General features: G+C 39.5%; 1 protein-coding gene across 2 annotated transcripts; it reads right to left on the reverse strand.

The window, feature by feature from the left end:
• Positions 1–1,881: 1,881 nt before the first annotated feature.
• On the reverse strand, positions 1,882–13,656 carry POU1F1 (POU class 1 homeobox 1). 2 transcript variants are annotated; one of them, XM_009821823.2, is made up of 6 exons: positions 13,515–13,656; positions 10,620–10,685; positions 8,397–8,642; positions 6,391–6,555; positions 4,858–4,918; positions 1,882–2,095 (listed from the first exon to the last, which is right to left on the reverse strand). In XM_009821823.2, exons 1-6 carry the CDS (start codon positions 13,654–13,656, stop codon positions 1,882–1,884), a joined length of 894 nt encoding a protein of 297 aa, XP_009820125.1. The 2 variants fall into 2 exon arrangements, with proteins under 2 accessions (XP_009820125.1, XP_009820118.1); XM_009821816.2 differs by having other exon boundaries at positions 10,620–10,769.
• Positions 13,657–16,567: the final 2,911 nt, after the last annotated feature.

Genomic DNA, 16,567 nt, shown 5'->3' on the forward strand with positions numbered 1-16,567 from the left:
TAAATTGAAGTTTTCTTCTAAATTAAGGGGTTATAGCAATGCATTCATCCATAAAATATATTTTTTTTAAATCCAGGAGCCTGATTTCCGTAGCTGAATATGCCTATGGTCACTGTAATAGGTATTAGAGATAATTTAACGTACACTAGAGAGAGCGTGCTTAACTTGTACACACTGCTTCTAAGTGGTCTTGAACATTAAACTACTTTTTCTTTCTGTGGGCATATTATCTAGACATTTTCTAAATCATCAGGTCTGTTTTATGGAAAAATAAAATGTATCTGGCCATTACTACTTGTGTGTACTCACTTAATTTCAGTCCTGGGAAAACAGTCAAAAATACACATATGGTAATGGGCTATTCTAATAATAATGAGCAGGGCTGATGAGATGGCCGGATAATCTATCCCTGGAGAGTAGTGCAGTCATTAATTCAGTTTCTTGGTGCCTGGCTTTCTGATAGGTGGAGCTTTGGCACTGGGGTTTTTTTTCCTGATTATCTCTCTAGGCTAGAGGATGACAAATAAGGGATTATTTTCAATTAGTGGGATGTAAGAGAGTAGGAATGTGCAGTGCAATAAATGCTTTGTGTGGATACTTATTTCAGAGCGCAAGGGCTTTCTTTTTTTAGCTTAACACACTATCTCTGGTGTAAGTATGTCCACACATGGATTTAATCAGAAAAAATACAATGCAGAGCAAGTCCAAAGCAATAAAAACCCTGATAATTCTCTAGTTTTTTTTCCCCTCAGGTCATAAAGTCTTAAGGTAAGGTAAATTGTATCCCAATTTTTATAGCCAAGCCTATCCAAATCAAACTTTAAGGCATATAATAAATTAGCAAGAATTACCTTTGATAACAAGCATTAAAAAAAGTCACTTCTATTTGACACCCATTTAAGGCAGTCAAACGGTATGCTGAGACAAGAGCACACAGTAGGAACAGCGTTGACACGTCCATACTGGTAAGCTCACTCTACCGTAAATAATGACAGCAATTATGGCACATTTCTAATGGCTTTGTCCTGAACTTACACAAGGAATTTACCTGAAATGCTTCACTCAGAGGTGTACAGCTGTTGTGTCGTGAGTGGATAGCTGAGCTTGAGCCATTCTTTGGAAAGGCAGGTCTTCAGCTAGCGTTCCTCTAGCTGGCTCTCAGATCTAGTGGCAGTCCTACAACAGCACACAGGTATATCCCATCCTTGGCCATAACTAGATATTCAGTAGTGTCACCACTGCTTGTTTAAGGTCGTTTATTCACCACCTCTTCTTCGAAGTTCTCATTTCTCACTGATGTTCAGCATTCACCGCTGGAGACGGGACCCTGCCATGTGCCTAATGGCTTACAGTCTTGCAAAGGTTAGCACAGTTAGCTAGTTAGCACGGGGCGGCTGAGGTGGTGGGTAAAGCACATGCATGGACATGCAGAGGCAAGATCCTTTCAAAACTACAGCTGCTGATATCAAGCTTTGTAACCTTTCTTCACATACAACACAAAGGCTTTGTTTCCTGATGCTTAGGGTACCTACATGGGGTTCTCCGTTAATCATTAAAGATACCACAGATGCAAGAAAGGCACAGGGAAACTGCAAATACTTGGGCAACTTGGAAAGCATTTCTAGTTGGATAATGCATAGCAGGTTCCTTGCAGTTAGGCAGAGACCTCCAACTCTTCAAATATATGCAGTAGCATTTAATTTGTTTCCACCCTTTTACATTAAAATCAGGTCTTCCATAACAGACTACATCTGAAGCTGCCTAGCTTGTAAGAGAAACAAGTGGTTTACTGATTTTTCTTTTTTTTTTTCTTAAACAACATAATATTTACAATATTTACAAAATGCAAAACAGAAATCCACATCTATACATGGAAAAGCTTTACCGGCATTCGTGATGCTCCTTGATAATAGAACTAAAGGCGTTCTGATGTAAACTTGTCTTCACTCTCTTTTCCCTTTGTCTTCTGTTGCAAAACCAAACTCTCACAACTTCTTTCTCAAGATTGAGCCCCTCAGCCATCCTCATAATTTCCTGAGAAGAAGGCTTACTTTGTTCTCCAAAGTGCCTCTCTAGGGCTTCTTTGGCAGCAATACTGGATAAAGGGATAAAATTTCACCTTTAAAAACTTTTCTGACACATTCAGGCTTTCACCCCTAGTTCAGGAGAAGGGTCAAGTAAGAACACTGAAGGTAGTGACTTGGTTTGTTTTACTCTCTTTCTATGTAAAGGAAACCCGCAGAACTTAAAGTACACTGTAGTTCGTTGCTGACGTGAACAGCATCACATCATGCAGAATTTCAGCACAGTAATTTAAAGGCAAAACTAGCATCAAGTTCAGTGCAATTTCAGTGGTAATTATGAAATATTTATGCTTCTTGGTGTTCTCTAGGAGACACAGCTACTAACTAGACATGAATGGGATCACAGGAATTGGAACAAGCCTGACCACCCATTCTTCCCAGCCACAGCAGTGTTGTAGGGGTTCAGCAAATGCACAGCAGCGGGGTTACCTAGTTGTATCAAATCATTTGGGTTTACAAAGGGCAAGAGCTCCATCACTTACAAATTGGGAAATGTTGTATGTTGTATCAAGTTCTGCATCTCATTTTGTTATAGAAAGGGCACTAGAGTATTTCTAGAAATCACAGAGATTACAGCAAGCTGTTTTAGCAATCAACACATTTTCTAAAAGGGTGCCTTAATCTATTCCTCAGAGTCAGCAGTGACCAAAGTTGAGTGGTTCAATAAACAAAGTGAGTTAAGACTACTATGTTTCCTTATTGCCAGATAGAATTTGCTTCCTGTTCGTGTTACATTTTCTCAGAAACCAAAGAGTATCTGCGACATGCTTGTGTGCCACCAGGACGCATCCAAAACTGGCTTCAGCAGTAGCTGTAATTTCTTTGGACACAAGAGGGCACTTCAGGCATTATTCTGGAAATGAGGTGCAGGTATTTCTGTTATGGAAATATGCAAAGTATCTGCTGGATTCTTGTTATTTCACTACTTCATCTGCAATACCTTGTTGTTTTTTCATTTATAGGTCTCTTTCACAATATTTAGTAACATTACCAAAACTACCTAATTAGTAGCATGGTGTTCTGCACACATAGAAGTATAGAAACATAATTGGTTTTGACTAACAGTTTCTTAGGCTTTCTGATCAAACCAGAAAAGAAAATAACTTCCACAAATTCAAATTAAGTAGTTTTTGCTCAGGGTATGACTAACCTAATTTAGTTAGTGGGACTTCTGTTTTACGTCTAGTTTACCTTCAAACCTCCATTAGGATTGCTAAGACTAAAGCTGCAGTTCAGGTAAAGTCCATCTCCCTGATTAGTTTGAGGTCTTCAAACTGAGGTCCTATATGCCTTCAAAGGAACAATTAATATTTTCTTACTACATGGGATTTGGTCCTGAACTTCCCCTCAATTATCTGTGCCCTTGACAACCTGCCATATTTGATACTCCCAGTGCAGTGGAGTCAGATGTAAAAGCAGGAACAATTTAAAAATGCTTAACATGAGAACTGGTTTCCTCAACAGCTGTTGAAAAACAACACCAAAACCCACAATGTTAGATGAGCAATCTTCAGTGGGCTCCTCTTGCCAGGGGAAAACACCTGGGACAGACATGCTCTCAACTCACAGCTCTCACGCAGGCCATACTGCATAAACTGGGCAAGGTCTTGGCACTACTGCTGAGAGGAGAAACTGGCCTCCCAAGAGTAAAGCTTCATCCCTTGTGAGGTGCTGTGATGAGCAAACAAGCTATGAAGCATCTCCCATCCTCAACTCACTCCTAATTGAGGAGCATCCCATCAGAGGAATATTTACTTCAAAAGTCAGAGAGAAATCACATCTTCATTTTATTCCTTATATTAAAGGCAATATGATTCAAAAAAGAAGTCTCAAGTTGAACGTGAAAGGAAAAGGTATATGTTGTGACTGTGGGGTTCTGAGGCTGGGGAACAACAGAGCAGTCTATGTCTCTGGGAGGTGGAATGGCACATCAGGAATGATCCCTGTTCAAAGAACAAGCACTTCACTGTAACAAGTAGGGCCTGGCAACACCAGGGTTGTGCCCAGAGGCAGCCAAATCCCCTTCCTGTGGGAGAATGCTACAGCTCCTTGGAGGTCCCCTGAGTGAATTCTTCTTCACCAAAGATTATAAGAGCCTGGGATATCTAAAGGAGAAAGAATTACCCCATGTTCTCATTTTGCCTATTTGGTAATTGTTTTGTAATACGATTTACCAGCCTACTTGATTTCCATATGGAGTTGAGGCTAGATAGAGGGTAGTTTTTGACTACCAGAGATGTGAAAAGCAGGAGAAGGAGATTCCCAGAACAACTCCCTTTTTTCCATTTGGCTCATTAAAGTGCTTCTTTGGGAACTTCAGAGAATGCAATGACAGAGGATAGGGATGGGCATCCAATATTATGTGTAAAAGCTTGCTCTCAAACTTCCAAGACCTCAATTCTCTGGCAAAATAATGCAAATTATTTTGGTATAATGTAGAACCTCCCAAAATGAAAACAAGGGTGCTCTGATACCTTATTCACTATATAAATATCATATAATTTGGGTAGAACTGGAATATTTTGTCATATTAAAGTATGTTGTCATATGTTGAAAAAAAGTCTTTAATTGGGAAATGTAGTATATTTGGAGCAAATTGGGGTGTTGGAGGGTTACGCTGTTATTTTTCACTGGAATGTTTCAAAATAGCTAAACATTTTGAAACACTAGCTATAGAAACTCATTAATAGAAAATAACACTTTGATTTCAAGCCCAAGAAAAAGAAGCGTCTTAGCCAAAGGGGCAACATGTAACAACCTAAATATTTATTACCTTATGGTGGTTCTGCGCTTCCTCTTCCGCTCATTCACTCCAACTTTTTCATTGTATAAAGCTGCATTAAAAACAAAACAAAACAAAACCAAACCCAGCAGTTACCTTCCACAGGAGATGAAAACCAAGCACAATTATCTCCACAAAAAAGTCCCTGTCTTTGAAGACAGAAGAAAGCTGTCAGATAATGCCGCTGATTAAGAGCAGCACTACACATAGAAGCACTTTTTTCTTTAAGATATGTTGGTCATTGTTTTATCTCCAGCTGTAAATGGTTATTAGCAAAAATGGTGTGTCACCGGTAAAGCTGCAAACAGCACTGGCTCTATGTACCCGCAGAGCCGTACATCAGCCCCATCCTTTTACATACCTTCTTCCTCCTACACTGCAGGGTATAGTCTAGGGAGGTGGAATCCATTTCCATACCCCTTGGCTCACCCTCTTTCTTCAGAAACACAGCCTTGACTTCCAACCCCATTTTTCATCTGCCTCTTCCACTGCACTTTCTGATGGACAAGTCCCCCCTCACTTCTCAGGGGCCGCTGCCTGCACACATGATCCTACCCTGCAGCTCAAGCCTGTAACACTGCTCACGCAGTCAGCAACTGCTACCCACCCCAAACCCCTTAACAAGCAATTCTTGCAATGTGCCCGCCACATTAGGAGAGTCCGGCTTCTAGTGCAGTTACAGGGGAAGGAAGCTTTCTACATTTGGTTCAAAGGAAATTGAAGTGTGTGGCAGAAGGAGCTGTTTAACAATGTTTCCTACTGTTGAACACAATGGCAAATCCAAAAAAATAGCATTAAGATCATCTTCTCTTTCTTCCCATGCTAGGCGAGTACTGTACAGTGGTAGTTCTGGCTTTCACTGTCACCTCCAGGCACACTGCTTCCCAGCATCACAAATCATCCCGCTGAAAAGGCTGTTCTTTAAAACAACCCACTTCCTTTAAATCAACCAACCTGTTCTAAAGTATGCTTTGCCCAGTGAACCCCATTCCTCCTGTAACCAGAAAGTAACTGGGCAAAAGGAAGGGAATCTCCTAGCAGCAAAAAGGTCACATCAAAAACCTCTATGCCATGCTATTCTTCTTCAGGGTTTAAAGACCACTGCCTCAGCTGAAATCATATCCTTTCCCCCATGCCACATCTCATATGCCAGAGGCTGGAAGGAAGAGTCATTTGCTAGTGAAGAATCCCTGTACACTGCTAAATGGGCTGTCCTGCAGATCCTAATAACAGCTCTGACCTATGCCACAGGAGTGGAGCTAGTTTGCTGGGATGGGACTGAAAGAAATTACTTCCAGTAGGCCAAGTGACGGTTCTGCTATTCTGCACCCTCCATGCATTTCAGTTTGCCCCTCCTTGCTCACCCAAAAAAGATAACTAAAATTTAATATAAGCACACCTCTAGTATTTAAAGCTGGTAAAACAAAAACTTTAGTCTATGGAAGACACATACTAGTCCTTCAATTTATATAGAGGATTCTGGCTTAAATACAAATCAATATTTAGAGGATTTCAATTCTCTACCTCCTACTTGTTCTGCTTCCTCCAGCCACTTGGACAGTATTGATTTCAGTTTGCATGCGTTCTTGAAACTCAGCTGCAAGTTTTCAAACCGGCAAATAGTAGTTTGGCTGAATTCAGAGCCGTGCACAGCAGCCAGTGCTTCTCCAACGTTGGTTTGCGTATAACCTGTCAAAAACGAAGAGAAAAAAGTCACTTTGAAGCTTTCTAGAAAGCGTCACTTTCCTTGAGATGCTTAGCCCTTCGCTGTTGACTCTTAGGAAGAGTGTATGCCTGCAGTGTCTTCAGGATGGGCTTTCTGCAGAGGGACTCTGAGCTCACCGCAGAGATGTGTTCAGTCTCCTGTTGGTTTCAGTGGAGTTTTACACTAATTTAGTGGAGTTCTACACTCTGAGATCAGGGATTTGAGAAGGATCCAGACCCCGTATCGTTCTTTCTGTAGATGGTGCAATGGCAATGAGCTGATCCCTGGTGGCACTGCTGGTCTCCTGTCATTTGTTGTGACAAGTAAGTTGAAGCGATCAGAGGAATGCTGCAGTTTCCGTGTAGACACTGACTTTGTAACAGCAGCTCCCTGTTCAGTGCTCTGAATGTGTACCTGACATGTTCAGGGGACTGGCTCATCGTTCTTCCTTTCTGCCTCTGCGCCAGAATGGGCATGATCTCTTTAGACACTGAATGTCTCACGAGGCAGCTTTTTACCTTCATTTTGATTGCTTTAACTCTATGTCTCTCAGTCTCAGACCCACAGCCCATATTAACTCTGTCTTCCCTTGTAAAGCTCAACCTCAGATTAGTTTTCCTGTGCAAATTGCATTTTTCCCATCAGAGCATTAAGCCCAGGCTTACAGGCTCTGTGCAATTTGTTTGCATCAGATGAAGCTTTGTTCCCTCACAAATTCAGGATGAAGATGCAGTAATAATTACAGTGATTAATAACTTGGGGCCTAGCAAACCTTTCCGTTGCTGTGGCTGATATAAAATACGTGATATACAGCAAAACTGACCAAGTTGCAAATACTATTTTAAACCCTAAATTTTTGTTTCGGTCCTTATTTTTACACTGCAAATGGAATACACTAGCTTTCTAGCTGTTGAGGTAATGCATAGATACCTGTAATAACCTTTTAATTCTTTTCCATTTATAAAGCTGGATTTTTGTAGGATGCCCTATTTTGTAATGGTACAATGTAACACTACAAGCAATAATGTAAAAATTGCAACTCTTCTTTCAGAGTGTGCAATGTTCATAAGCAGGATGAACCTGCAGCACCAGGTGGGGGTTTTTTTTCAGTATAGTTCAAACAAGAAGGAGACAGGCTTTTACTTTGCAATGTACCTCAATCATTCTGTAGAAAGGAGAAATTCCCTACAGATGAGAAAGACAGGGCTCAGTCCACCTTTGTCCTCAGCTAGGACTGCCCAGTGAAGGCAAAGCAGCTCACCAGAGACCCTCTAATGCAATCTGTCTCACATTGGCCCCAGTAGTTATCAGATAGCAACAAAGATACCAGTTGCTGCTGTACCTGTGTCTTGGCACAAGAAAATAAAACAAGAAGAGAAGCTTCCCACTGCTATGAAAGGTTTGCCACGGATGTCACCCATCTTGTATACTAAAATGACATTGCACCTTCTTGTGAGATGGGGAAGAGAATGGGCATAAGAGGTGAGAGCACGTACTGCCCTAAGTTGCAGAAAATTTTGGGCTGTGCAAAATAATGCACCTGCTACTGAATGTAATTTAATGAACAGCAATAATTTTCTCTGCACTTAAGACAAATAATTTAAGGGCAGGAAAGTTTAAAGTCACTTTCTGTGTACTAAGTTGCAAAAAGCTGAAGTTCATTAATTCTGTGCAAGTCTTCTAGGAAAGGAGAAAGTTTGGCAATGCAAGGCAGGACTAGAGTTATGATTAGACAACTGCAGAATCTAGACCATAAAACATTTGGAAATAATTGGCCTTCCATTAGAATTTTTCAGCCTTTTGTTTGCGGATGTAAAGCACATACCCAGCTTAATTCTCCGCAGCTTGAATTCATTAGCAAATTTCTCCAGTTCCCTGATTTCAGGGGAGTCCATGTCGACGGGCTCTTCAACAGACTTGCTTTTTCTGCGGAACTCCTGCTTGAAGTCTGCGGTGGTGGGATCATCTGCAAGGAGGGACTGGTGCATGGGCGTGAAGCCGTGGCCCAGGGCACAGGAGCTGGCACTCAGGGCGTGCTCCGGGAATTTGTAAAGGCAAGGGGTCAGGCTGCCTGAGCAACACCAAAAAGAAAACTCAGTACAGTTATTCTTTACCACTACACAATAAAAACATGCCTTCATCACTTCATAATCCATGTCTGTAATATTTATTATATAACATATGTGAAGGTACCCAAGAGCGAGGATCTTCTAGGAGATACGGTCTCTTTCTTATCCCAATACATGAAAACCGACTGACAGCCATCCTATTTCTTAGCAAACTGTGATGCACTTAAATAAGATGGTAAATGGCCCAAACTTAAACAAATAACAATCCAAGGCCTTAGCTAGAATTAAGTGGCACAACAAGATTGATGGATCTATGTCATTTTGAGCCACCTAAAATGTGCCAGTCTCTATTTTCTGGTACAGATATTTCCATGTAAATACCATTTGATGCTCAGACAAGATACTATCTTGGTTTAGCTTCAGCATAAAATTTGAGGAAAGTACACGGGGAAGAGCTCAAAAAATAAACCAAACCAAAAAACCCAAAAGCCAGGACACATTCAGAATGATCGTTCTGGCTTAATAAGAAATTGCTCTAGGACAAAACAAGACTATCTGATGCTACCTTTTGTTCACAAATATCAGACTTAACAGGAGATTCAGTTAAGAGTGAAGGCTGTTTTTTTGCTAGATATTGTACGTAGAGCTAAAGGGTCTCTGACTTGAAGGGGAAAAAAAATAATTGGTGAAATATTAACACTCTTCAGTGTACCTGGAATATCCAGTAAATTCCTGGTTCTCAGGACACCCTTCCCAATTTTCTAAGTTATACAAAACTTTGTAGCAGAACTCAGAACTTCATTAATCTCCCACCCTTTCCTCCATTTACTTTTCGTGTCTTCACTGCCCCGATTGCTCTCACCAGTGTTGGAGGTTCTAACCCTGTAGGAATATTTAATATGCTTCACAGAGGATAACCACAAAAAAAAGATTTTTTCAAAGAGTAAGGGAAAAGACTAAAAAAGAGAAGGACTTGCTTTGCAAGGTGCCAACACCATTTACCACATTGGGATGTGGCATGCTGCATGTCTGTAAGATGCGACTCTGGGAGAGACTTGCTGATAACATCTCTGGAGTTGCAGGCTTGATACCTAAAAAAAAGGTAAGGGTAAAAAATGAAAGGAGAAAAATGAAGATGTATTTATGAGCTTCTGAGCAATACCTTTTGTTTAACACCTATAAATTTTTCTTGGTGATCTGTACAATGCCAGGGATGTTTGCAACAGACACATAAATGCACAACAAAATAGGAGCATTTGGACATTTGCACACCGTGAAGGATACTCTCTGTCCCTAAAAAGTCCCTATGCAAATGTATTCATCTATGCTGACTTACTCTAATATTTCCTTCATTCTTAAGTGAAATAAAATGCTGAGTTTGATTTTGGATTAGCTCTGACTCACGATTGTTTCCTGGGAATCGTGTTAATTTGGTTCATGGCATTATCTTATTGACTACTACTTGAACTTGCATGGAATAACAGTTCCTCTTTCTTACTCAGCCTGGGACATGGAAAATTGAGCAGGATGCTAGCATACATTCATGTGTGTAAAAATCCATGATCATTTGTATGATCTGCCTGCTGAATTCAGCTATTCTTCCACTATACCACCATTCTGTTTTATAGCTCCAGTCAGGGCTCCACCACTCCAGGTATTGCTAATACACAGGTATATTCGGTACATTATTCCTGGTCCCTCAAAAAGTGATGACTACCAGGGGAAGTGGGCATAGGTAAGCAAAAAGAGCAGTGCTGTCCTAGTCTTGTAGAGAGAAATAAGATACAGAGCGATTTCCTGAGAGATGCAGAGGTTTGGGAAAACTCTGGGCACTGACCCCTAATTTCCTAACCCCTCATTTAGTACCTTAATCCCAGTCCTGTCCTCTTTAAGCTGCTGTCTTGAATCAGTCCTTCTAAAGGAAAACTGGCCAAAATCAACATGCTAATAGCTAACCCAGTTGAGGGTATATTTCTTACCTGCCATCACCCCATAGGTAGACGGTTGATTTCCATAATGACAGGAAGGCACAGAGTAATGAAGGCCTGCCAAAGCGTTTCCCAAAGTCGTCATGGCAAAGCAGATACGGGAACATATAGGAGTTCGGATCAAAGACAAAACAGATAGGACTGGTAAGAAAATGTGTGAGGATTCAAGACACAGCCTTTAAGTTCAGAGGCAGACAGTACCCTTGTATGCAGTTTTCATGTGCATTCAGCAGGCATTTAACTCTGGGCCATAATTATCAGGTTAACACCACTGGAAGTCCAAACAGTTGGCCAGGTTGCACCACGATGAGACTGAAGTATAAATAGTGAGATGCCCTCTGAGCCAAGACCAGAAATTGTCGTGCTGTGGTCTCAATGCGTTATTTTTAGTATAATCTATCGGCACAACCCACTTTACATATACTGCTGAGCAAGGGAAACATTGAACTCTCCAGGAAGAGACTGGTTCGTCTCCCCACCCGAATTCCACACACCATTTCTTTTAATCTTAGATAAAAACTTGCTCTTTGTTCCCAAAAAATTGATTGGCTTCACTGTCGTGCAAATCCCACAGTAAACACAGGCATTAAGAAAGGCAATATTTTATGTATGCCTAAAACCTGGGTGTCCAAAAGCAGCGGTTTGGGACATTTGCTTTGAGGCCTCCAGAAGTCACATTTTCTTAAGTGCCAAGCCACCAAAAACATTTCAGAGTGCTTTGGCAGGGTGGTAGGGAAACAGGATGATAGAGTCTGGGCTCTTCTAAAAAGTTAGGCCTAAATCAAGGTTTTCCATCATCAGCACCAACAAACACACATTTATCTCCAGTGTTTTCACAGGGGTGTTTCAGATCTGTGCTCAGTAATTGCCAGTGCCTGAAGAATCAGACAATTTTTTACTGAATGCAAAATGAGAGATATGGCTGTTTCTCAAGCATAAGGAGGCACAGAAATGCACATACTGTCCCTTCTAACAACTGCTATAAAGTATAATATTAAAAATTCATGTTCATGAACATTCAGATATGTGAAACTGCACTTTAGAGCACACATTCCACTTGTTCAAAACAATATAATTAAGAGATTAGAATCTCTGTTTTTTACAATAGTAATCATAAGAGCAAAATGTCCTGTTTAGATACACTTATACGGATATAAAATCTACTGAAACAGGCATGCTTATACTAGTATAAATGCACCCAAAATAAAGATTACATTAATAATACTGAAGCATTTAGAGCAATGCAACTTTTATGTTGAGATAAGATCTAAGTGTTTACTGGTGTTTTTTTCTTCTATTATTTCATAATCCATAGACCATAATTTTTATGCATAAAAATAGCATCTTTAACTAGCAAATAAGGATTTAAAATTAAATAGTGAGGATCATGCTATTTAAATTAAATAATAACAATTAAAGTGTTAAGGGTACTGCAGAACATCAGCTGTATGCCATGGTATAGTACTTGAACAGAAGTGTATTCACCTCTATTTTGTGATGCAGAATTGTCACATGCTTTTTAAAAAATTGTGAAATTAAACATAAGTCATTATTCAAAATTCTTTCACATCTACTTTGTGCACAAATTCTCCTTAGATGCTTTCACCAGAATGGCATTGTTTATTACAATTTCTGAATCTATGTATGAAGTTTGTAAACCTTTACTCATAGCTAGCACTCTCTGTCACTGCTTCCATTCTCACAGGGTCATCTGCTAGGTGGGATTCTGCAGACAAAATTCCCACTGACTACAGTGGTATTTGTTCTTGGGTGGTAACTACAAAATATCAAAATGCAAATCTGAAGCAGACGAGCAAATGCTTTTGGCTGGCTGACACCGTATACTTTTAGTTATGAATCAGATGAATCTAGAAAATACTACTATGATACAGATACATAAATTTGGTCTCATACAAAATTTACATTCTCCTATTCCCTACTACCACTGCTAACCAACAGCCATATTAGGATATTTTGAGCCTCCTGCTTAATGTATAATATCCTGCTATCTATTACCAATGCCTCAGTTTTCATTACTTACATGCTTTTTCTAGTATTAAAATGTTTTATTACCAATGCATTTCAGGAGAAGGCTAGTTTCTTGTTGAGACTCCAAATAAGATTCTTACTTTAATGCAATTTCAAATAAATCAAAACTATTTCTTTTGCTGTTCCTGAAAGCTTTCCATCAACAATTACTGTATTCCAGAATCTCACTTCTGCAGGTTTAAGGCTGCAAGAAAACTCTTTCTCTCTGTCTGTCTCTCAGATAGTTCAGTGATTACATAGTCCTAGTTTTTAAGTGCAATTAATTGGATTATATACACAAAGACACAAAATTCAAAAATATTCATGAGGCTTCTGCTACCAATTTTGAACATCCCACTTAAATCTTAGTCTTGATTCAGTATGCAATATGCTTTGTAAAGCAACGTTTTTGCTTCTTGAAAGCTTCCCCAAATGATATTTAGACCTGACCTGTTTTAAATACATTTCCTATTTAAAGTAACTTATCTTAAATTGTGGTTACATAATAAACAAACTTTCAATTAATTTACATGACACTTATCATTGAAGACTATATAGCCATAACAACAGTGACAGTGTTTGAACCTATTCTAAGTTAATGCATTGGTAGCATACTTGAGCCTAATCTTGTAACAAACTAAGAGAAAGTTACAAATTTAGCTAAACCACAAACATTTGGGGTGTTCCTGATTCACTCATCATGCAGAGTTTTCTGAAAATGCTTCTACTTTAATGTAGTCCCAATCTGACATAGCATTGATACCAAACATTTAAATATTGCAGAACTCAATGAACGTGTATCGTCCAAAAGCATTACAAATGAGAGTTACTGAGAGCAAGATTATTTTTAAAAAGTACCTGTAGACACAACATTGGTGGCATGGTTAGAAACCGGCAGGCACTCTGCAGCGCTGTGATGCATTATCAGAGGCAGAGAGGGAGAAGAGTCAGAACTCAAAGGTACAAAGGTGTCAGATGAAGCAAATGCTTGGCAAGTCATACCCTCTAACAGGCAAAAGAGCCACTTGCCCCTGTTTTCTAACAGAACAGATCCTGCACGATTAACGGCAGCTCAAACTCTGTTCCAGGCTTTTTACCTGCATATACATATACAGGAGGACTCCAGAGCACAGGGAGGTCGTGTGCAGGTATTTATACCACTAGGAAATCCCTTTATCCATTTTAATGTTCTTTTCCCAGCAATATTGCTATACTGCTATAGAGCCTCCTTCCTTCCCACACAAACACAATATGTGTCCAATTAATGGCGGGGAAAGAAGAGGGAAACCAGAGACATGATTTGACAGATATTTTCAATTAGGTCTTTTGTGAAGAACAATGACCAGAAAAAAAAATATAAAAGTATTGTCTCCAAAGTCGGTAGCAATGAGACAGGTACGTTTAATACTAAATAGGTTTCCACAGTTAACACCTGCCCCCAAAATCTCATCCGGGCAATTTTCTGGAAGGCAACCCAGCTGAGATCTCAGTCGAAAGTCTGCAAAAATCAAGAACCTATAGCAAAATAATCTAAATAAACCAAATTCCCGTCAGTTGCACAGTGCTCATTTGTCTTAACATATACTGGTATAAATCAAAGACATCTAATATGGAGCAACTGTATCCGCGAGGAAGTTTCTGAACAGATAGTTTTACATAAGCATGAAGTGCTAAATGTTTATCTAAGATAAACTTTTGAAAGAGCCCATAGTGTCACATAAAAATCACTCACAGTTCCTATCATTAATTTATACTGCTGCAGCATCTACCGTCTCATCCAGAAGGTCCTGGTCTTTATTGTGCTACACACTAAGTAAAAGCAGGATCTTTTATCAAAGAATTTACTAAGTGATTTGCTGGCATGAGATTGGATTTACTTTGGAGCAGTAAAGAACGTATGGGTTACTCTAAAAGTGATGAAAATTACTGCAGTACACCACAGTCACATATTCTATGTACGTCCCACAAATTTTAAAGGAAAAAATTACACAGATTGTCTATTTCATTTATTTTTACTTTTTAGGAGGTAAAATGTACTGATGTGGAGGGGTTTTATTGTGGTCTGGTTTTTGGGGTGGTGGGTTTTTTGGTGTTTAATGACCAAAGATAGCGGGGTCAGACCTTTTATTTATTTGATGTAAAGATGATGATACTTTCTGTATGTTTGGTATTCCAAACTCGTTCAAATATCTGAATTAGGATTTTGATGGCACAGACTTCAGATACGTGATATTGGAGCAATCATACATGTAATTGTGCCATTTTTCATGGATTATTGCATTGAGCTGTTCTGTAGGATTCTTGATATTATCTTTAAATGTGTTTTGAGGATGGCTGTGTCTGAGGTTGTTGAGAAATTCCACAAGTACTGCATATGGCAAATTGCACTTGTGCTCTAACAGTGGTGAGGCTCTATGCTCTTAACTACTATCTGTACATGCACTTCCATATTAGAAAATATACAAAAAATTTAAAATAATCCTTGTGAAGTTATGGAAGATTCTGTCATCAAATGAACTGCCACTTATATTACTTTGGGCTTGGTCCAATATATCTTGAAGTCTGTGGACTCGTAAATACACTGACTAATGAATGAGAACTGAGTTTTAATTCTAGTATTTAATTCAGCTGAGGGTATATTTGGAACCCATAGAATTCTCAGATCAGACCATGGCACTGAAGAAAACTAGGACAGAATTCAACAATGATGACAGTGTCTTATACCACCTTACAGACTACAAACAGTTCTCAAATGGTATATCCTTCTTATGACACAAAAACTTTTGTTAGCTCCAATGCAGATGTGTTGCACACTTGGCCAGAGTGCTATACCTAATAGAAAGTGCATAAACTGTTACTCAATTGAGTGGAAATTCAACATTTTTTTTTAAGCATTTTCACCTCTGGTCACCTTTTCTCCCTCAGCAAGGAGCATGATACAACCACGAAGAGCTTCAGTCCACCTATCTACTAGGGCCTTGAAACCGTGGGAGAACAAGAAACACTAAGAAAAACTTTACAGCCTTGTCCTTGACAATTCTTTTTTCTCAAATCCCAACAGGTAAGATTTCTACTGCAAACTCATAGCTAGATGCAAAGAGGTTGTAGCCTGTCCCTAAGTGCAAGATGAAGCTCACTTCCAGATTTCCATTTATTCCTGAGGTCAGGAGACTTACCTAACTTTGCCCAGGTACTCAAGCTTTACAGACCTATACAGTTCATTAGAGGAGGTTGCAGTAGGTACATGAAGGGTGCTCACCCACAGAAGCTGGGACCAAGAGAGACTGGGAAAGTACATTCAGCCAGCAATCATGAGGCATTGAGCTTTTCCTCAGAGTACAGTAAAAAGCTATTCTGTGACACCATCCCAGACACCACCTCAAATGAGTTTTTCATGCCACTGCTATTTAGTGTTGTGCTTCATACTGCTGAATGACTTGGATATTTATTTTTATGTGTTTGTGCCACATTGCCTACTTCTCACTACAGGTAACTGCTTCACTATTTTTTCTTTTTGTTTTGATTATGACTGAGTTTTTAGTTGCATTCACTTTAAAATAAAGTTATTTGGCTGCATTTTTGAGGATCCTGAATAGCTAGACTCTGTTACCAATACTAGGTATTTGACAAATTTCACATTCATCAGATAGAATAATGGAGCTTATTTCTAAAGAGAATAGCACCTCTCCTAAAGTTTTGTTACAGCCCTCTGTGGGTCCTGTGCTAATCTGTTACTACTTCTGTTCTGCCAAGAATGCCTTGGTGGTGAAGCCCTGACATGCCAGCCACACTCGGCTATTTGGCTGGGCTTCAGACTGTGTCTTACCTAAACTTACCCTATGACTCTGTAGATAATAATTTCATGGTCAGTTTTAAACTCTGCCTCACAAGGATTTTGCCAACATTTGCTC

This window comes from Gavia stellata, chromosome 1 (assembly GCF_030936135.1).
Source record: "Gavia stellata isolate bGavSte3 chromosome 1, bGavSte3.hap2, whole genome shotgun sequence".
Lineage (NCBI taxonomy): Eukaryota > Metazoa > Chordata > Aves > Gaviiformes > Gaviidae > Gavia > Gavia stellata.

Coding starts and splice junctions, on each gene's coding strand:
- POU1F1 (XM_009821816.2), bottom strand. CDS start 13,656: ATGACTTGCCAAGCATTTGCTTCATCTGACACCTTTGTACCTTTGAGT. Junction 6,556..8,396: donor GCTGCGGAGAATTAAGCTGG/GTATGTGCTTTA, acceptor CGTTTTTGACAG/GTTATACGCAAACCAACGTT. Junction 2,096..4,857: donor AAGCGCAGAACCACCATAAG/GTAATAAATATT, acceptor CCCTTTATCCAG/TATTGCTGCCAAAGAAGCCC.